The sequence below is a fragment of the Neoarius graeffei genome, chromosome 24 (genome assembly GCF_027579695.1).
Source record: "Neoarius graeffei isolate fNeoGra1 chromosome 24, fNeoGra1.pri, whole genome shotgun sequence".
Lineage (NCBI taxonomy): Eukaryota > Metazoa > Chordata > Actinopteri > Siluriformes > Ariidae > Neoarius > Neoarius graeffei.
The window spans coordinates 15,858,926-15,881,445 of record NC_083592.1 but is presented as its reverse complement, the minus strand read 5'-3'; the positions used below and the strand labels follow the sequence as shown (position 1 = coordinate 15,881,445).

Here is a 22,520-nt window from a genome sequence, read left to right as displayed (position 1 = left end):
TAACCAGATCCGTGAATTTCAGAGTGTGTGCTTTTACGAATAATGCGTTTGTATGCTCAAGATATCCTGTATTATTGACAATTCTTATTGCTCTTTTTTGTAATGTGCATAACGGCTGCAGGTTAGATTTGTAGGTATTACCCCATATCTCCACACAGTAGCTCAGATATGGAAATATGAGTGCATTATACAGAGTATGTAGTGATTTATAGTCCAGAATGTGTCTTGATTTCCCCAAAATTGCAGTAATCTTTGCTATTTTTGCTTTAACATGATTAATATGTGGTTTCCAGCAGACTTTATGATCAACAATCACACCCAGAGATTTTATTTCATAAACTCTTTCTATGGTTATGTTGTCAATTTTCAATTCAACTTGAAGACACCAAAGATAACACTGAAGGAGCTGCTAAGATCCACAGCGGAGATGGGAGTATCTGTCCATAAGACCACTTTAAACCTCTACAGAGTGGGGCTTTATGGAAGAGTGGCCAGAAAAAAGTAATTGCTTAAAAAAACACGTTTGGAGTTTGCCCAACATCATGTGGCAGATTCCCCAAACACATGGAAGAAGATTCTGTGGTCAAATGAGATAAAAATTGAACTTTTTGGCCATCATAGGAAATGCCATGTGTGGCGCAAACCCAACACCCTGAGAACACCATCCCTACAATGAAGCATGGTGGTGGCAGCATCATGCTGTGGGGATGTTTTTCATCTGCAGGGACAGGAAAGCTGGTCAGGACTGAAGGAAAGATGGATGGCACTAAATACAGGGCAATTCTGGAGGAAAACCTGTTTGAGTCAGCCAGAGGTTTGAGACTGGGACGAAGGTTCACGGTCTAGCAGGACAATGATCCTAAACATACTGCTAAAGCTACAGTGGAGTGGTTTAAAGGTAAACATTTAAATATCTTGGAATGGCCTAATCAAAGCCCAGACCTCAATCCAACTGAGAATCTTTGGCATAACTTGAAGATTGCTGTACACCAATACAACCCATCTAACTTGAAGGAGTTGGAGCAGTTTTGCCTTGAGGAATGGGCAAAAATCCCAGTGGCTAGATGTGCTAAGCTAATAGAGACATACCCCAAGAGACTTGCAGCTGTAATTGTAGCAAAAGATGGCTCTATAAAGTATTGACTTTGGGGGGTGTGTGAATACCTATGCACACTCCAGATTTCTGTTTTTTCATCTTAATTATTGTTTGTGTCACAATAAAAAAGAAACATTGTGCACCTTTAAAGTGGTAGGCATGTTGTGTAAATCAAATGGTGCTAACCCCCCAAAAATCCATTTTAATTCCAGCTTGTAATGCAACAAAACAGGACAAACACCACGGGGGATGAATGCTTTTGCAAGGCACTGTAACACACAAAATCGTGGCATTGCAGTATGTATTTCACATTGATATTTTAATGGTTGAACTACTCACAGTGGCCCTGGGGAAGTATGGACTGGGGGTCAGGACTGGGACGGGTCAGATGGAACAAAAAAAAAAAAAAGTTGTTCAAGTAGTGGAACCACTTTAATAGGAACACCAGTAGACCTGTTCATTCATGTAATTATGCAAACAGGTCATCAAAATGAGGAAAAAATCTACACAGTTCACACACAGTTTATCCAGTGGGGTGTAATATGTGGCGTTTTTTTTTTTTTGTGTAGATGGCAGATGCCATGGAGATGATGATCCTCAGTATCTTGGCCCCTCAGCTGCACTGTGAGTGGAGACTCCCCAACTGGGAGGTGGCACTGCTCACTTCGGTAATGTTGGGGTGCCCGTGTGTGCCCTCTTATTTCCTTCTATTTACAGTTAGGTCCATATATATTTGGACACTGACACAAATTTTGTTTTTTTTTACCTGTTTACTGAAACATATTCAAGTTATAGTTATATAATGGACATGGACATAAAGTCCAGACTTTCAGCTTTCATTTGAGGATATCCACATTAAAATTGGATGAAGGGTTTAGGAGTTTCAGCTCCTTAACATGTGCCACCCTGTTTTTAAAGGGACCAAAAGTAATTGGACAATTGACTCAAAGGCTATTTCATGGGCAGGTGTGGGAAATTCCTTCGTTATGTCATTCTCAATTAAGCAGATAAAAGGCCTGGAGTTGATTTGAGGTGTGGTGCTTGCATTTGGAAGATTTTGCTGTGAAGAAAACATGTGGTCAAAGGAGCTCTCCATGCAGGTGAAACAAGCCATCCTTAAGCTGCGAAAACAGAAAAAAACCATCTGAGAAATTGCTACAATATTAGGAGTGGCAAAATCTACAGTTTGGTACATCCTGAGAAAGAAAGAAAGCACTGGTGAACTCATCAATGCAAAAAGACCTGGACACTCACAGAAGACAACAGTAGTGGATGATGGCAGAATAATTTCCATGGTGAAGAGAAACCCCTTCACAACAGCCAACCAAGTGAACAACACTCTACAGGAGGTAGGCGTATCAATATCCAAATCTACTATAAAGAGAAGACTGCATGAAAGTAAATACAGAGGGTTCACTGCACGGTGCGAGCCACTCATAAACCTCAAGAATAAAAAGGCTAGATTGGACTTTGCTAAAAAAACATCTAAAAAGCCAACACAGTTCTGGAAGAACATTCTTTGGACAGATGAAACCAAGATCAACCTCTACCAGAATGATGGAAAGAAAAAAGTATGGTGAAGGCGTGGTACAGCTCATGATCCAAAGCATACCACATCATCTGTAAAACACGGCGGAGGCAGTGTGATGGCTTGGGCATGCATGGCTGCCAGTGGCATTGGGTCACTAGTGTTTACTGATGATGTGACACAGGACAGAAGCAGCCGGATGAATTCTGAGGTATTCAGAGACATACTGTGTGCTCAAATCCAGCCAAACTGATTGGTCGGCGTTTCATAATACAGATGGACAATGACCCAAAACATAAAGCCAAAGCAACCCAGGAGTTTATTAAAGCAAAGAAGTGGAATATTCTTGAATGGCCAAGTCAGTCACCTGATCTCAACCCAATTGAGCATGCATTTCACTTGTTAAAGACTAAACTTCAGACAGAAAGACCCACAAACAAACAGCAACTGAAAACTGCTGCAGTAAAGGCCTGGCAGAGCATTAAAAAGGAGGGGAAACAGCGTCTGGTGATGTCCATGAGTTCAAGACTTCAGGCAGTCATTGCCAACAAAGGGTTTTCAACCAAGTATTAGAAATGAACATTTTATTTACAGTTATTTAATTTGTCCAATTACTTTTGAGCCCCTGAAATGAAGGGATTGTGTTTTTAAAAATGCTTTAGTTCCTCACATTTTTATGCAATCATTTTGTTCAACCCACTGAATTAAAGCTGAAAGTCTGAACTTCAACTCCGTCTGAATTGTTTTGTTCACAATTCACTGTGGTAATGTACAGAACCAAAATTAGAAAAATGTTGCCTCTGTCCAAATATTTATGGACCTAACTGTATATACTTCTCCAGCGGCAGCTTTCTCACTTTTTTCCCTCTCTGTCTGCCTCCTTCAGCTCTTGTTACTTTTTCTTCTCTGTCTGTACATTCTTCTTTTCATTCCCCTTCTTTTATTTCCAGTCAGTTTTCCTGTCTTCTCTACATCTGTTTTTTCACTCTTTCATTCATTATTTCTCTAGTTTCTGTACTTTTTCTTCGTTTCTCTTCTAATCTGAGCTCTTTTTGTCTTGTCTGTGTTTTATTCACAATTTCTTTCTCTCTCTCTCTCTCTCTCTCTCTCTCTCTGGTCTAGGTGGTGTTTATTGGCATGATGATCAGCTCTTCATTATGGGGGAACATATCTGATAAATACGGGCGGAAAACAGTGAGTATAACTGGCATATTTCAAATAAAAAAAAATTTGTCAATTTTAAATGATCAAGATCATCAGGGATGTTTGTAGCGATTCTCAGACAAGTACAGTGTTCTGTGATATTCACAGAATTAAGTTGCCTCAAAATATTTGGTGGGTTTTTTAAATTTTTCTTCTTGCCTTTATCTGTTTGATGCATTTGTGCCAATTTAATATGGAGCTGAAGTCTGGAAAGACAGTTTCACATCTCACCACCTTCCTGTCAGCCTGCCTGTTATGTGGTCAAAGTGGTTTCATACTGCTAGGTTTGAAGCGACAAAGAAATTTTGTACCGTGCTGTCGTCAGTTATTTCAGGAAACCGGGAGTGAAAAAATGATCAGACGCTTAAAATATAAGAAAGGTGATGTTAAATTTTAAGAACGCAAAAAGGCAGCTGTTTCGTTTCAAAGAGGTGGAGGACATCATTATCGGTTAGAAAGTTTGGTGAAAGAAAGAACAGAATTTATCAAGTGTCTGTCAAGCTCATCTGTCAATTCTGTTCACATCAAAACCAAACTACTAAACGTGGAAGAGATGTTTAAATACTTTGTTAGGCTGCCTTTTTCTCTACAATATTTGTGTGTGTGTGTGTGTGTGTGTGTGTGTGTGTGTGTGTGTGTGTGTGTGTGTGTGTGTGTTTGCCTTTATTGTAGAAGCCTAAATTTTTGTTTTTGTCCCAAAGCTCAAAATTTGGCCCTATAGCCCTGGCCATTAAATTATTAATGGGTTTATAATAGTTTTCTTATAAACACAATTTTCATAGATGGGGTGTGTGTGTGTGTGTGTGTGTGTGTGTGTGTGTGTGTGTGTGTGTGTGTGTGTGTTTTCCAGGGTCTGAAGATGAGTGTTCTGTGGACTTTGTTCTATGGCATCCTCAGTGCATTTGCCCCTATTTACAGCTGGATTTTGTTCCTCCGAGCTCTGGTTGGTTTCGGTATTGGAGGAGCTCCTCAGTCGTACGTTTCCATCACAGTCATGATGTCCAAACACAGTATTTACAGGAGTGATGTGATGCAGCGACTAGTGTCTCTGTGCGTCTCAGAGGAAACACATGCTAGCCCTCACCCTCTCTGATTGGTAGCTCGTGGGTGAGAATTGGCAAAATGAACACATTTGGAGCAAAACTTTTTTTTTTAAAGCAACTTATTTTGATGGTGGGAGCTGCTGCACTGTGCCATCTGTGTGGCCGTTCTTCTGCTTTACAGATGGGTTCAAAAGTCTGAGTCTGCTCACAGTGTTTGCTTTATTCAAACAGATATCATAATGTATTGAATTCTCTGATCTGAAAATTCGAAGCTGTTTTCTATAACAGCAGCTCTGACTGTAGCTCCACCTGCCAAGTCATTCACAGGTTTATATGAATATGCTTGTATGCTCCACAGCATCTACAGCAAATAATAAACAATTTTAAAAAATGCTATGTAAGAAATAAACTCATTTAATTGACGTTATTGTGATGTTTTCTGTAAGGAAACATTTATGTATGTATCATTTATAAATGATAAATAAGGAGTCTCCAGTATCAGTTTTTCAATTACAGGAAAGAATCTTTTACATTATTAACATCAGATAACAGAATAAAAGAGAGACTGGTGAAAGCCTGATTGCTTATAGCTGCATAAGGGATGATGGGTACAAACTAGCTTTGCATTCGCAACATTAAATGCAACGACAAATGGTTAAAAAGTATATTATGTTCATGAATAATAATAACTAAAGATGATTTTGTTATAACATCATGCCCTCAGTTGTTTTATTCCTTATATATGAAACTAAAATCTGTCTGAATTTCCTGTTTGTATATAATTTGCGAAATATGTTTTCAGGTTGTTGTTGCATCTTTATTTTATGATACAGTTTTGTTCTCTATGCATTATGGACTTACATTACTACTGTTTTTATTCAATGTGAACACACTTTTCCCTTACAGTAGTGAATGCTGTGCATCTGACTTTTTTTTTCTTTTTTTTGTAGACTTGAAATAATGCAAGCTGGAATAAGGAGAAGCTATTTGTACAACTCCATTTCCAAAAAAGTTGGGACGCTGTGTAAAATATAAACAAAAACAGAATGTGATAATTTGCAAATCGTGGAAACTCTATATTTCACTGAAAATAGTACAAAGACGACATATCAAACGTTGAAACTGAGATTTCATTGTTTTTCAAAAAGTATATGCTCGTTTTGAATTTGATGCCAGCAACATGTTTCAAAAAAGTTTGGTCAGGGGTATATTGACCACTGTGTTGCATCACATCTACTTGAAACAACCCTATACGGTAAATACACATCTCAGGTGAAAATTCAATCCAAATTGCTTGAAACTGCTCTCACTGAATTCAGTTTGCCCATGCAGTCTTTCACAGAGCAGTGAATCCCTCCCCAGCTTTAATTCTGAGAGACTCCACCTCTCTGGGATGCTATTTTTATACCCAAAGGTGTTACTGACCTGTTGCCAATTACTGTAATTAGTTGTGAGATGTTCCACCAGGTGATTCCGTCATAATGTTTTTTTGAAACGTTTTGCTGGCATCAAATTCAAAATGAGCATATATTTAAAAAATAAAACCAACTAATTTCGCAGTTTGGGGTGGCACGGTGGTGTAGTGGTTAGCGCTGTCGCCTCACAGCAAGAAGGTCCTGGGTTCGAGCCCCGGGGCCGGCGAGGGCCTTTCTGTGCGGAGTTTGCATGTTCTCCCCGTGTCTGCGTGGGTTTCCTCCGGGTGCTCCGGTTTCCCCCACAGTCCAAAGACATGCAGGTTAGGTTAACTGGTGACTCTAAATTGACCGTAGGTGTGAATGTGAGTGTGAATGGTTGTCTGTGTCTATGTGTCAGCCCTGTGATGACCTGGCGACTTGTCCAGGGTGTACCCCGCCTTTCGCCCGTAGTCAGCTGGGATAGGCTCCAGCTTGCCTGCGACCCTGTAGAAGGATAAAGCGGCTAGAGATGAATGAATGAATGAATGAATTTCGCAGTTTGATTTTTCAGAAGTTTTCCATGATTTGCAAATCCTCACAATCATGTTTTTCCTTTAGATTTCACACAGCGTCCAAACCCTTTTGTAAACGGGGTTGTAGAAGTGGAAATATTTGAAAACATTTCAATCTTACATACGGCATGTTTAATTTTTGTATTTTTGCAGTGCATGATGATTTTTACAGCAAGATAACTTATCTTTCTCTCTTTTCCAGAGTGACACTGTATGCTGAGTTTCTGCCCATGCGCTCCAGAGCTACATGCATTCTGCTCATTGAGGTGTCACATTTTATATTGCCTTGAGGCTGACACTGTATTGGTCCCATTAGGACACTTGTGTATATAATTAATTAGCGTTAATTGCTGTCTTCATACTTGATGACTCAGACTTTTGGACCTCTGTTCTTGTGTGTGTGTTCAGGTGTTCTGGGCCCTGGGCACGGTGTTTGAGGTGCTGTTGGCAATCCTGGTCATGCCGACGTTGGGATGGCGTTGGCTACTCGCTCTGTCCACAATCCCACTCTTGATCTTTGCCATCCTCTGCTTTGTATGTTCTGATACTGCGCTGCTAAAAACTCACACCATCAGGACTACAGCAGGCACCTTATTTAGTGTGTGTGTGTGTGTGTGTGTGTGTGTGTGTGTAATCTGCAGTGGCTTCCTGAAAGTGCCCGCTATGACGTTCTGTCCGGAAACCAAGAGAAAGCTCTAAACACACTCAAACGCATCGCTACAGAGAACAAAGTCCCCATGCCACTGGGCAAACTCATCGTGGCACGCCAGGTAGCTAAATAAAGAAATCAAAAATCAAGTATTCTGTCATATTCAATTCTATACTGTTCTATCATGTTCAATTCTATATTTCTTTGTCATGTTCAATTCTATACATCTGTCATATTTAGTTCTGTTCTGCCATATTCATTTTCATTCACTCACATTCATTCCATCCTTTTGTCATTTTTTATCATATTCAATTCTATTCTGTTCTGTCATGTTCGAGTGTACATTTCTTTGTCATATTCAGTTCTGTTGTCATAATTCTATACTGTTCTGCCATATTAATTTCTATTCATTCCTTCCTTTTGTCATTTTTTATCATATTCTATTCTCTTCTGCCATGTTCGATTGTATATTTCTTTGTCATGTTCAATTCTGTTCTGTCATTCTATACTGTTCTGCCATATTCTATTCATATTCATTCCATCATTTTGTCATTTTTAAAAATTCTATCATGTTCAATTTCATATTTCTTTGTCATGTTCAATTCTATACTGTTCTGTTATTCTATATTATTCTGCCATATTCATTTCTATTCACTTACATTCATTCCATCCTTTTGTCATATTTTTTATCATCTTCAATTCTACTATGTTCTGTCATGTTCAATTGTATATTTTTGTCATGCTCTGTTCTGTCATAATTCTATACTGTTCTGCCATATTAATTTCTATTCATTCATATTCGTTTCATCCTTTTCTCATTTTTTAAAAATTCTATCATTCTATTCTGTCATGTTCAATTGTATATCTCTGTCATGTTCAATTCTATACTGTTCTGTTATAATTCTGTACTATTCTGCTATAATAATTTCAATTCATTCCATTCTTTTTTCATATTTCTTTTTCTATCATATTAAATTCTATACTGTTTTATCACGTTCAATTCTATATTTTGTTATATTCAATGCTGTTGTCATAATCCTATACTGTTCTGCCATAATTTCTATTCATTCCATCCTTTTGTCATATTTTTATCATGTTCAATTCTATTCTGTCATGTTTGTATATTTCTTTATGTTCAATTCTGTTCTGTCATAATTCTGTACTGTTCTGCTATATTAATTTCTATTCATTCATATTCATTCCATCCTTTGTCATTTTTAAAAAATACTATCATGTTCAAGTCTATATTTCTTTGTCATGTTTAAGTCTGTACTTTTCTGTTATAATTCTATACTATTCTGCCACATTCATTTCTATTCACTCGCATTCATTCCATCCTTTTGTCATTTATCATATTCAATTCTGTTCTGTCATGTTCAATTGTATATTTCTTTGTCATGTTCAATTCTATACTGCTCTGTTATAATTCTATACTATTCTGCTATAATAATTTCAATTAATTCCATTCTTTTTCATATATTTATTCTATCATATTAAATTCTATACTGTTCTATCATGTTCAGGTCTATATTTCTTTGTCATGTTCAATTCTGTTCTGCCATATTAATTTCTATTCATTCATATTCATTCCATTCTTTTGTCATTTTTAAAAATTCTATCATGTTCAATTCTATATTTCTTTGTCATGTTCAATTCTGTACTGTTATAATTCTATACTAATCTGCCATATTCATTTCTATTCACTCTTATTTATTCTATCCTTTTGTCATATTTTGTTATTCTATCATTCAATTCTATACTATTCTATCATGCTCAATTCTATACTTCTGTCATTCAGTTCTGTTCTGTCATAATTTTATCCTGTTATGCCATATTAATTTCGATTCACTCATTCGTTCCATCCATGTGTTATATTTTTATTGTCTTATTCAATCCTAAAGTGCTCTGTAATAATTGATTTTATATTGTTCTGTCATGTTAATTTCTATTCTGTTCTATCATATGAATTCTATATTATTCTGGCATTCATTTGTGTCTTGACACATTTGTTCCAGTCTATGGTCATATTTTTTTATTCTGTCATTCAAATCTACGCTGTTTTATATTCAGTTCTATATTACTGTATTATGTACTGTTCAGTTATATGCTATTTTGTCATTATATTCTATTATACTCTGCTCTATTTCCAACTACGCTGCCTTTCTTCACTGTCCTATGTTAAGTGCAATCAATTCTATAATAATGTCATTCAGTTCTATTCTATTCTATTGTAAAACCAACCATGTCTCATATGATGCATTGGTTTCAAGTAAGACTGCTCCCAGGAGAATATCTGTATAGTGTCATAAAGTGAGTTAGTGGGTTTTTTGTTTTTTGTTTTTTAAGCAACTACAGAGAATCCCAGCACATATTTATCCACTTTATGTGACTACACCATCGTTTCCATATGTGCAGTTTGACTCAATGATTTAAGTTCATGCCAGTTCCTTACACTTCCTGACCTACTTTCTGTATGTCACATGTGAGTGCGCAAATGTTTGTGTGTTCTTGCACTGTGATCATGCTGTTATAGATCTGCTTTCTAACTGTCTCTTTATCTCCTCATCAGGAGGACAGAGGGAAGCTTAAGGATCTATTCTTGCCTCATTTCCGCTGGACTACAGTTCTCCTCTGGTTCATATGGTGTGAAACACATTCCACACACATACTCGGAAGCTCACACCTTCAACCAGTCTTTGTACAATTCCTGTGACTTTCTCTGTTTATCTGAAACAGTGAATGACTTTTTCATTTGTTATTGTAAATTAATTTATAAGACAACAGAAATGTAAAACTGGAATAAACTGCTGTATTATGAAAGTGAGAAAACAGGGAGAAAGAAATAGAGGCCAATTGCGAACACAGAATACACTTAATGCATGTTGATTTATTCATTTGCAGTTGTACATGCCCAGGGTTAAGTGTAATGATTTTAATTCAGTGTGAGTGTGAACTACAGCTTGTATTGTGTGTGCTTTTTTTTTTTTGTCTAATTCGTATATACACTGCAACTGTGCTATAACAAACTCTTTTGCTACGAACTTTCGCAAATGGCGAACTAAGTTCGTGTCCCCCATCTTTAGTGACAATGAGTCGGAGTCTTCAAAAAAAAAATCATCACTGAGCCATGCATTCCTCTTCCCATAAGAGACAAATAATAAGTAATTAAGTTCACAGTGCAGTTAACAATACGTGTTAACGCCATAAAGACTTAACGAGCCTCGCTTAGGTGTCGGTCATTAACAATTATCGAGAACAGTGATCATTAACTTCAAAAAATCCCTTAAAAGGACTTTATGAGCTAAAAGCAGTTTTACTCAAGTCTTTACTCGGTAAGCATTGTTGTCATGGCTACTCGTAAACATAAGATACTCTTTGTCAGAAAATGCAGGCTATAGTCTCCTTTAAAAAAAAATTCTATTTAAACTTTTAAAGCAAAAGAAAAAGCGTTCCAAGACTTCGTCCATAACTACAATCAACATGATGGGTTGAAAAGAAATAAGATGTGGCAAGCAAACGACGGCAAGTGTGACTTATTTCCTTTACTTCGTAAATACACAAGTGAATTAAACAGAAATATAAATTAAACACAGTTGGTCTTGTTTTACGCAAGAGTGAGTGTTTGGTGCGACAAGTGGGTCCATTTCAGTATTATGATCTTTTTGGTATAACAAACTATTTGGACATCCCCCAAGGAGTTCGTTATAGTGGGGTTGCAGTGTAATCATTCGTGTGACTAAGCTTCAAGTTTTTCTCTAAACCTGGATATTTCTTTTTTACTAGAGCAGCGGTTACAGTTATCAACACCTTAATGATCTTTGCAAAAGTAGAAAAGACTTTCAATACGTAAACTGTGCATGAATAATTACTCAAACTTCCACTGGAAAAAAAAATGAATTGATTCCAGATTACTTGGCATATCAGATCACATGACACCGTTCCACAAGTATTGACACATTTGTCCACAGGTATCGACACCGTTACACAATTATCGACACCCAGATGATTATTTATTTTTTAAAAAATCGGTATGTGGTATTAAGTTAACAAAACAGTTTTTATTTAAAAATTGTTTTGCATAGACTTGTATTTAGTATCAAATATCTTTTATATAAATATATGGATGTCGGTGCTTACGTAAATGAGGAAGTAATTCTAATGCGTGTAAACAAATGAACTGATAATGTTGAACCTGTGTCAGAAAATCTTTTTGTTCCACTTTCTAAGTATTTTTGTAGATCACATTTTGTTCATCATGCATTGTTGTTTGTATTAATTTCTAGTTTTGTAGTTTACCAGTAAATGTCAACAGGCAGTTGACACTGTAACCACATGAAAATCCAGGTCAAAGATCGCATGTCATTCCTCAAACCAAAACTTAATATTTTTACATTTAAAAATATAAAATGTCTACTGATATTGTAATATGTGGTAGATATTTACTACAAACTGCAAAAAAATTTTGAATGGAATATAAAAATCTGAATATTTCAAGTACGTAATTTTTTTTATATGCTAGAAATTTAATTCTGATCTAATTCTGTTTATTGCAGTAGGATTCCAAATACTCAAAAATTATTATAAATCACAGCACTTTTATTTTTTTTAAAGTACTTCATCTACTTCAACAATGTTACACAAAGATCGATCCATAACAGTTGTAAATGTCACTTAATTCCACAGGGTGTTGATAATGGTGAACACTAGTGAAAGTGATCACTATTATCGACACCTCATGTAGCTTCTCAAACGCGCGTTTAGATGCAAAATGGCGACTGTCAAATGAAAGCGTAAGAAACAAAGTAGTTTCGACAAGGAGATCATGAAATATTGGTGTATTTGATCAGTTAAAACACGTCCATGAGCTTTCCACCATGCTTACCTGCGATGATAACATCTGGGTTTTCCTCAAATTGCTAATCGTGTTAAAAAAAATTCCATCTCAGGTAACAAGCTGTGTCATTAGACGACAAGTTCAAAGGGCAAGGGGGGTCTTCCGGTTGATTAATTAACTAATAATAACTGTTGTAGATTGATAAATCTGAAAAGGTGTTGATAATTATGGACTGTCGATAATTGTAGCCGCTGCTCTAAATGATCACCCAAATCATGTAGTGTGACTTACTGTAATCTCGAAACACAATGAACATGCCTTGCTGAAATTTTATGCACAAAGCTCCACTTTGAACTTTAATTCATAAATGTCAACTGTCAGTGCTATTGTTTTTGAAAATTAACTTTTTTTATTGTGTTAAAGTAACTAAATATATAATAGTTTAGAGGTAAAACGGATTGGTGACTCTAAAAAGCATCTTGCGAACCTCGACTTAAAATTAGTCTTTGAACTTTTGACAAGATTTGGACTTGTAGTTATGTTCTACAGCTTTAAAAAATGTTCTATCTGTTTCAGGTTCTCTAATGCGTTCTCCTACTATGGCCTTGTACTACTGACTACAGAGCTTTTCCAGGAGGGCGGCGCCTGTGGACGTGAGTCCTGATTTCTCGTGATTGACAGTCGATCGACTTTATTTTTCATCAATATTCTTTCATATTATTAAGAACTATGGTACAGCTGTTGATAATCCAGATCAAGCAACAAGAAACACAGGTTGAAGTTTGAACTGAAGGTTAAATGTGCCTCTTTGCCTCCCGCTAGAGACTAATGGCAGTAAAACTGAGCCGAGGTGTAATCTGGAGTGCAAGTACCTGAACTCGGATGATTACAAAGACCTGTTATGGACGACGCTTTCAGAATTCCCAGGTAAATCTGGGAATCATATGATGGAATTCATGACCCCGTCATGATCTCTTTCAGAAAGTTTCTCAGCATTGATGAATCACAGACAGATGACGAGCAAATAATATCCTCCAGTGTCCACAATATTAATTGCATATAATACTATTATAATGGTTTATACCAAGGTGCTGAGGAATTCTCTATTCTTATTGGTCAGAAGGTACAGCAACTCAAACGGTAGTGCCAGCTGTAAGGCAAATCACAGGTTTATATTACTGGCTTTTTGATTACTGGCACATGCCTACGCAGTATTAAGGAAGATTTATTCATAGTTAATGTGCTGTAGGTCTTCTGGTGACGCTGTGGGCGATCGATCGGCTGGGGAGGAGGAAGACCATGGCGTTGTGTTTCCTTGTCTTTTCACTCTGCATCGTGCCGCTGTATGCCTGTGTGGGCAGGTAGATAACACACATTTATTTTTATTTATTCATTTCTCTCCTTCCTACTCATCTAGTCCTTATGTTTGGATTGGCAAGAATTATAATTATGGCGAATTAAGAAATATACACTGTTGGGGGTAATAGCTAAATGTCACTATAAACTACATTACAACATTGTCAAATGTCAACGAAATGTCATGTATGTACAAATGTAATTGGTTAAATCTAGGATTTTTTTTTAAATGTAGGATGACAGCCAATATTTATCAGAATCTCTGAATGTATTTACATTTACTGCATTTACATGACAAGAATAATAGACAATAACAAATCGTAACAGTCATGATGAGAGAAGGAGATGTGCCTTCTATGCCTGCGAGTTTGTTAATCTCAGAAAATATTCTAAATTTGTTTCAGTTTAATTTTATAGGGCCTTTAGCACTGGGCACTGTTATTCAGCAGTTTTACAGAAATCAAGATATAGATTTAGATCCTTAAACAAGCCAGAGGTGAGAGTGGTAAAGCAAAGCCCCTTGAGATGATGTGAGGAAACCTTGAGAGGAACCAGACTACCAAATCGTGGGATCATGGTCAGATGATTCTGAGTTGATGCTTAGTTTACACGTACCCGGGTATGTATAGAAACGGATAACCCCACCTCTCCATTTCCAAAAATATCCACGATTACACCAGACCGTTCTCCAAAATATCTGCATTTACACAGAGCCGCATAGATACACGGCTCAGCGCTATTATGAGCATGCCAAACATATAGGTGGCAGTATAAGGAGAAGTATAAAGCCATATTAGCCTATCAGAATCATGAAAATACAAATGACATGGCGGCGGCGATGTTGGTAAGCAGCAAGCCTTTGTCTTGGTGGGAGGAAAAGTGCCTGAAAAACTGCGACCCTCCTCGTAGTCCTTCTCCTCTGCTCCTCATAAAGCAGTTATAGTCCTATTTGCAAATGCATAGCTGGCAACTACTACAAATAAATCGTATTTATTACGATTTGTTGTTTTGATTACGAAAATACGAATTTACTACAATAAAATACGATTTTGCCAATTTTCATGGGTCATTTTCAAAGTCTATCACCGGTGGGATTCGTATTTGATAAAACACCGCTTCGTTCCAAGCGGCAGATATTACGCCAAATTTCATTGGCTATTGCTTGTTCTCTCAGCCAATCAATGATGCTATAGACCCCTTCGCAGTAAACGTCATTCATACGTAAGAGGAAATTGCACGCGGAGCCTGGACTCAAAAAAGACTCAGCGACGGTCAGACGAGAAGAAATATTTGGAAGAAATGCCTAGTTGTTGTGTTGTCGGGTGTCAGAATCATAGCAGTGATGGGGTTAAAATGTACAGAATTCCAGCAGGATCTCACCCATTCCAAAAAAATCGCCGACATCTATGACTACAAGCCATCAAACGTGTAGACTGGGATGAAAGCACTATCAAAAATGCGCAGGTTTGCAGCGCCCACTTCATCACAGGTAAGATCAGGCTATTTATTAAATCTTTCTTTTTTTATTCTTTCTAGTCTTCGTTTATTGATGTAGCAAAATACTTCGGTAACGTTTGTCTGATTAGCTGGGTCATAGTTACACAATGTAATGAATATTGTTAGCATGTTAACTTAGCTTTGCATGCAATTTTGTTTGTAGGAGAGGTCTCGCTTGACTCAAGCAGTCCAGATTTTGTGCCATCATTATTTGTGTATGCCGAAAATCACAATTTTAAAGCAAGGATGGAAAGGTAAAATTGTGTGCCCTCACTCTAAATGCCAACTTACGTTGACTGCTCTAACCTAGCTCCCGCCCTGTTCAGTTTCATTTCTGGTCTCTGCCTCTCGCTTTTTACGCAGCTCTGATTTCTCTTAGCTGCACTCTTTACACTATCATTCCTTTCATTAGTTAGTTAGTTAGTTAGTTTATTTACAGTCCCCTTAGGGAAATTCTTTTTCACAGTTTACATACATTTCATAGCGCGTTTGTTAGGGTTTTGCTGGGATTCGAACCTGGTTCGTTGGTGTGATGATCCAGCAAACCCCCACTAGGCCACCAGGGGGATGACTCAAATGCAGAGGCGTGAGGCGGAAGTAGAAAAAGAATCAAAAAGGTTTATTTAAACTATATACACTATATACAGGGCAAAACAAAAGACAAAAAAAAACCAAAGAGTGTAATCCAAAAGAAAAGCAAAGTGCAAAAATACAAAAGCTAAGAAGATCAAAAAAACACAGTACAAAGGAAACTGGAGATAAACATAACAGCACAAAGACTCCGTGACAAGAGGACTGAACTCAGGGGTATAAATAGACAAACTAATTAAGGACACAGGTGAAGATAATTAGGCAATTAACACAAACACAAGACACAGGAACAGTGGCGGCCTCTAGAGGCCAAAATAAACACGACATGAAAAGGAAATAACAGCGGCCTCTAGAGGCCAAAACAGTCCTAGTCCTAACAGGACCCCCCCCCTAGGAGCGTCTCCTGACGTTCCCAGGGCGATCCGGATGGGCCGAATGGAAGTCCCGACATAGTTCTTTATCAAGGACATCCCGAGCAGGAACCCAGCAGCGCTCCTCAGGACCATAGCCCTCCCAGTCCACCAGATATTGCAACCCGCCGCGGACCCGGCGGGAGTCAAGCAGGCGATTCACAGTGAACACAGTCTGCCCCTGGAAGATGCGGGGGGGTGGGGGGTTCCTAGGGGCAGGGGCATACGTAGACGTCAGTACGGGCCGTAACAGGGAAACATGGAAAGTGGGGTTGATCCTCAGAGTCCGGGGCAACTGGAGCCGGTAGGAGACAGGGTTCACCCTGCGCACCACCTTGAAGGGGCCAATGTAGCGAGGAGCAAGCTTGCGGTTCTCCACCCGCAGTGGAAGGTCCTTAGTGGACAGCCAAACACGCTGCCCAGGGCGGAAAGCGTGTGCAGGTCTTCTATGGCGGTTGGCCTGAGTCTGGTTGGTTCTGGAGGTCTGTATGAGGGTCTTCCTGACCTTGCTCCAGGTCTTGCGACACCGTCTCACATATTGGTTGACCGAGGGCACCCCCGCGTCCTCCTCCTGGTCCGGGAACAGAGGTGGCTGGAACCCGAATTGGCACTGGAATGGCGACAGCTTGGTGGCCGATGACTGCAGGGTGTTGTGGGCGTACTCCGCCCATGGCAGCCAGGTGCTCCACGATGTCGGGTTATCCATAGCCAGGCCTCGCAGGGTGGTTTCCAGGTCCTGGTTGAGCCTCTCCGTCTGACCATTGGACTGTGGGTGAAACCCAGAGGAGAGGCTGGCAGTGGCTCCGATGACCTTGCAGAACCCGTGCCACACTCGGGAGGAGAACTGGGGCCCTCGGTCTGAGACGATGTCCTGTGGAAGACCAAAGACTCGGAAGACATGATTAAACAAAAGTTTCGCAGTTTCAAGAGCAGAGGGGAGTTTGCACAGTGGTATGAAGCGGCAGGCCTTGGAGAATCTGTCAACTAAGACCAAAATGACCGTGTTACCTTGTGACTCAGGGAGACCCGTGATAAAGTCGACTGCCACGTGGGACCAGGGACGCCGGGGAATGGTCAGAGGATGCAGGAGACCCTGGGGACGCTGTCGTGGGTTCTTGGTTCTGGTGCAAACCTCACAGGACAGGACAAATGACCTTACTTCCTGCTCCATGTTAGGCCACCAGAAGCGTCTTTTCAGGAAGTCCAGGGTCCTCCGAGCTCCCGGGTGGGCGGTGAGAGGGGAAGAGTGACCCCACTGGAGAACCTTGGCCCGGGCTTGATGTGGGACGTACAAGAGGCCTGGTGGCCCCGTCCCAGGACCGGGGTCCTGGCGTTGGGCTCGTCGGACAGCCTCCTCAATACCCCAGCGGACAGGGGCCACAATCCGGGACACAGGGATAATAGGCCCGACTTCATTCTCCCTGTTAGTGGCAGAGAACAGTCTGGACAGTGCGTCAGGTTTGGTGTTCTTGGAGCCGGGGCGGTATGAGAGGGTGAAGTCAAATCGACTGAAAAACAGGGCCCACCTAGCCTGTCGAGGGTTCAGTCTCTTGGCTTGCTGGAGGTACTCCAGGTTCTTGTGGTCAGTCCAAACCAGGAATGGATGTTGTGCTCCCTCCAGCCAGTGCCTCCACTCCTCAAGGGCCAGTTTGACCGCTAGCAGTTCTCGATCCCCCACATCGTACCGGGACTCAGCAGGACTCAGGCGGTGGGAGAAGTAAGCGCAGGGGTGCAGCTTTCCTTCCGAACGTTGAGAGAGCACCGCGCCGACACCACTGTCCGAGGCGTCCACCTCCACGATGAATGGTTGGGAGGTGTCCGGGAGAACCAGAATGGGTGCCGTGCAGAAGCGGTCCTTGAGGTCTTTGAACGCCTTTTCTGCCTGAGGAGACCAGCCATAAGATCCACCTGTCCCTTTGGTGAGGTCTGACATGGGTGCTGCCACAGAACTGAAGTTCCTGATGAACTTGCGGTAGAAGTTAGCGAATCCTAAGAACCGCTGAACCTCCTTAACGGACTTGGGAGTAGGCCAATCCCGGACGGCCAGGGTCTTGGCAGGGTCCATTTGGAGTTGGCCTGTCCGTACAATAAATCCCAGAAAGGAGACCTCGGGAACATGAAATTCGCATTTCTGGGCCTTGGCGAACAGATTGTTCTGTAGCAGCCTCTGGAGAACCTGGCGGACATGGTGGCGGTGCTCCTGCACGGTCTTGGAAAAGATAAGGATGTCATCGAGGTAGACAAAAACGTATAGGTTAATCATGTCCCTTAAGACGTCGTTGATTAGGGCCTGAAAAACAGCTGGTGCGTTGGTGAGTCCGAAGGGCATCACCTGGTATTCGTAGTGCCCAGACGGGGTGTTAAAGGCAGTCTTCCACTCGTCTCCCTGTCGGATACGGATGAGGTGGTATGCGTTCCGTAGGTCCAACTTGGTGAAGACGGTGGCGCCTTGGAGCAGGTCGAAAGCTGTGGACATCAGCGGAAGGGGATATCGGTTGCGCACAGTGATCTTATTCAGGCCCCTGTAATCAATACATGGTCGGAGCCCCCCATCCTTCTTGCCGACAAAGAAGAAGCCGGCTCCAGCAGGTGAAGTGGAGGGTCGAATAAACCCAGAGACCAGGGCATCTTTGAGGTATTCCTCCATGGCCTTGCGTTCTGGCTGAGAGAGTGAAAACAGTCTGCCACGAGGAGGGGTAGTCCCAGGGAGCAAGTCGATGGCACAGTCGTAGGCCCGGTGCGGAGGAAGAACGGCGGCCCTGCTCTTGCTGAATACCTCCTTGAGATCCCAGTACTCTGTGGGAACTTGAGATAACTCGGTGAGATCAGGGGGCTCGGCAGGAGACACAGGAGAGCTAGAGAGCAGACAAGAGGCATGGCATGCAGGGCCCCATTCCACAACCTGGCTTGTTACCCAGTCTATGCGAGGGTTGTGGCGAGTAAGCCAAGGAAGGCCTAGAATAACTGGGAACTCAGGTGAAGGAATCAGGTGCAGGGATATTTCTTCCTTGTGACCTTGAGACTGGAGGAAAACTGGAGAAGTAACTTGGGTGACTCTTCCATCACCTAACGCTTGGCCATCGAGGGCAGACACAGACAGTGGGACTTCAAGAGGTGCAGTCGGAATATTGATGCTTTGGGCGAAGTGAATATCCATAAAGTTCCCAGCCGCCCCTGAGTCTATCAAAGCTTGACAAGAGTGGACAGACTCACCCCAGGAGATGGAGACCGGGATGTAGATTCCTTGGCCAGGGAGTCCGGGAGAGAGGGTAGGCCCCGTCACAACCCTCCCTCGGCTGGACGGGGCGGTCCTTTTCCCAAGAGTTCGGGACATGATGCTCGGAAGTGACCAGGCTTGCCACAGTAGATGCAGCACTTGTCCCTCCTTCTGCGCTCCCTCTCAGATGCGGAGAGGCGAGTACGACCCACTTGCATGGGTTCTGGACAGTCACTGAAGGAGGTAGACGGTCTCCAGGTAGAGGTAGGGAGGCTGGGGGGGCTCAAGGCTTGGTGGCGTTCTCTCATCCTGTTGTCCAGACGAATAGCATGTGAGATGAGGGTTTCGAGGTCACTTGGGCATCCAATAGAGGCCAGACCGTCCTTGATGGGGTCAGACAGACCATGGTGGAAGGCTGACACCAGGGCAGTCTCGTTCCATCCACTTACTGCTGCGAGTGTTCGGAACGAGATGGCGTAATCTGCGACGCTTCCTCCTTGCCGGATGGACATGAGCTTTCGGGCTGCGTCGGTACTGATGTCTGCCTGATCGAAGACCCGAAGCATCTCTTCAGAAAACAGCTGGAAATCAAAGCACTCAGGTCCCTGTCTTTGCCAGATAGCAGTAGCCCAGGCTCGCGCCTTACCAGCTAATAAGGTGATCACAAAGGCAATCTTGCGGCGATCCGTGGTGTAGGTGGTAGGCTGAAGCTCAAAGGTGAGTTGACACTGGGTAAGGAACTCTCGGCACTCACTGTGCTTGCCGTCATACCTCTGTGGTGCAGGAAGGCTGGGTTCGCGAGGTGAAGAAGGCAGCATTGCAGGAGGCACTGGAGCAGGAGTGGGAGCTGGATCAGGAGCAGGAACTGGATCAGGAGCAGGAGATGCAGGCAGAGATGTCAGCTGTGCCAGGGTTTTCCCAATTTGCTGAAGCAGTTCCTCGTGGCGAGCGAGGGCCTCACGTTGGCTGGTGAGCGTACGTCCATGAGCGTCCATGGTTGCTCCGAAGCGTGTCAAAGCTGCCATAATTCCCTGAAGGTTGGCCGGGTAGACAGTTGAAGCAGCCTCTGCTGAGTCGGTCATGACGGAGTCTTTCTGTTAGGGTTTTGCTGGGATTCGAACCTGGTTCGTTGGTGTGATGATCCAGCAAACCCCCACTAGGCCACCAGGGGGATGACTCAAATGCAGAGGCGTGAGGCGGAAGTAGAAAAAGAATCAAAAAGGTTTATTTAAACTATATACACTATATACAGGGCAAAACAAAAGACAAAAAAAAACCAAAGAGTGTAATCCAAAAGAAAAGCAAAGTGCAAAAATACAAAAGCTAAGAAGATCAAAAAAACACAGTACAAAGGAAACTGGAGATAAACATAACAGCACAAAGACTCCGTGACAAGAGGACTGAACTCAGGGGTATAAATAGACAAACTAATTAAGGACACAGGTGAAGATAATTAGGCAATTAACACAAACACAAGACACAGGAACAGTGGCGGCCTCTAGAGGCCAAAATAAACACGACATGAAAAGGAAATAACAGCGGCCTCTAGAGGCCAAAACAGTCCTAGTCCTAACAGCGTTTTAAGGGCTGTTTCATACATACAGTAAAGGCATACATAATCACAAACACATGGACATGATCACAGGCGTATATACATAAACTGTTTCACACATCCAGTAGAGACATATATACATAGTCACAGACACAGACATTGTCACAAACACATTTTGATCCACAAAAAGGAGAGAAACATGTATACATTTGGGGCAAGGGGGGGCATACACATTGACATGGTTATCTCTGGGATGTTTTTATTTATCATTTGGATGGCTGAAGGAATTAAGCTTCTGCTGAAACGGGCCTTATTACATCTTATGCTGCAGTACCTTTTGCCTGAGGGGAGAAGTGAGTAGTAGGGAGAAGTACCGGTTTAGTGGGTGGGTAAAGTCCAGGGATATTGCATGTGCAATGCGTGTGATGGCCTTGTTGTTTTGGTCTTGCAGATTTGGAGTGGGCAGACCGATTAATTTGGTGGCAATATTGGTTATCTGAAAGAGTCTGTTACGGTTTTTGACAGTGAGCATATTGAAAAAAACATGTGGAACAGTACAAAAGAACAGGTTGAACAATGCTGGAATACAGTAGTAGAAGTAGGTGGGGGGCAACATGGAGGCCTTTGAGCTTGCGTACTGCTGACAGTCTTTGGTTTCCTTTTTTGTGAATGTCCATTGTATGTTGTTCGAAGGTGAGGTTATTGTCAATAGTGAGTCCTAGGTATTTGAAATGGTCTACTGTCTCTACTGTTTCATTTTTGATGGTGATGGGGTGGAGAGGTTGTGGGGAACCAAATAACATTTCTTTTGTTTTATTGACATTGAGTTTGAGGAAATTGTTTTCACACCATTTGGCGAAGTGTGAAATTGTGTGGTTATATTGTTGTGTTGAATGGGTGTCTGTGATAAGGCCAAGAATAGCTGTATCGTCTGCATATTTGAGATATATGGTGTTGGATGAAGGGCTGACACAGTCATTAGTGTATAGAGTGTATAAAAAGGGGCTTAAGACACAACCCTGCGGAGCTCCTGTGTTGGAGGTAAGTGCAGGTGTGATTTTTGTGCTTACCCGTACGGCCTGTTGTCTGTTGGTGAGGAAGTTGTAAAGAAGATGGATCAGACGAGCGGGGACGTTGAGGTGGGACAGTTTTTGGATCAGCAGGTGTCTCTGGATAGTGTTGAATGCTGAACTGAAGTCTGCAAACAGGATCCTGGCAGTCGTGCCTGGGGAGTCCAGGTGTTGTAGGAGGAGGTGCAGCAGGCAAGCAACAGCATCCTCGGTGTCTCTCCTGGCCTTATAGGCGAATTGGAGGGGGTCCAGATGTTGACGGACATGTGGCAAGATCGTGTTGAGCAGCAGATACTCCAGGCACTTCATCAGGATGGAAGTGAGGGCAATGGGACGGTAGTCACTGGGCTCTTTGGGTCGGGGTTTCTTGGGTACTGGGATTATTGTGGCTGTTTTCTAGGGGGTGGGAATTTTACATTGATAGTAGGCTTCACAGAAGAGAGAATGGATTATGGCAGAGAGTTCGTTTGCACAGGTCTTAAGTACCCTGGCTGAGATCCCATCGGGC

The 22,520-nt window shown here is 41.6% G+C and overlaps 1 protein-coding gene across 1 annotated transcript in view; it reads left to right on the top strand.

Moving 5' to 3' along the window:
* svopa (SV2 related protein a) overlaps positions 1 to 22,520 on the top strand; it is a 112,864-nt gene that overhangs the window by 62,193 nt on the left and 28,151 nt on the right. The window contains exons 4-13 of the mRNA XM_060907619.1: positions 1,666 to 1,764; positions 3,747 to 3,818; positions 4,678 to 4,802; positions 7,039 to 7,102; positions 7,245 to 7,370; positions 7,478 to 7,606; positions 10,055 to 10,128; positions 12,896 to 12,972; positions 13,142 to 13,246; positions 13,569 to 13,680. Coding sequence (XP_060763602.1) covers positions 1,666 to 1,764; positions 3,747 to 3,818; positions 4,678 to 4,802; positions 7,039 to 7,102; positions 7,245 to 7,370; positions 7,478 to 7,606; positions 10,055 to 10,128; positions 12,896 to 12,972; positions 13,142 to 13,246; positions 13,569 to 13,680 — 983 coding nt within the window. The remainder of the gene's footprint in view (positions 1 to 1,665; positions 1,765 to 3,746; positions 3,819 to 4,677; positions 4,803 to 7,038; positions 7,103 to 7,244; positions 7,371 to 7,477; positions 7,607 to 10,054; positions 10,129 to 12,895; positions 12,973 to 13,141; positions 13,247 to 13,568; positions 13,681 to 22,520) is intronic.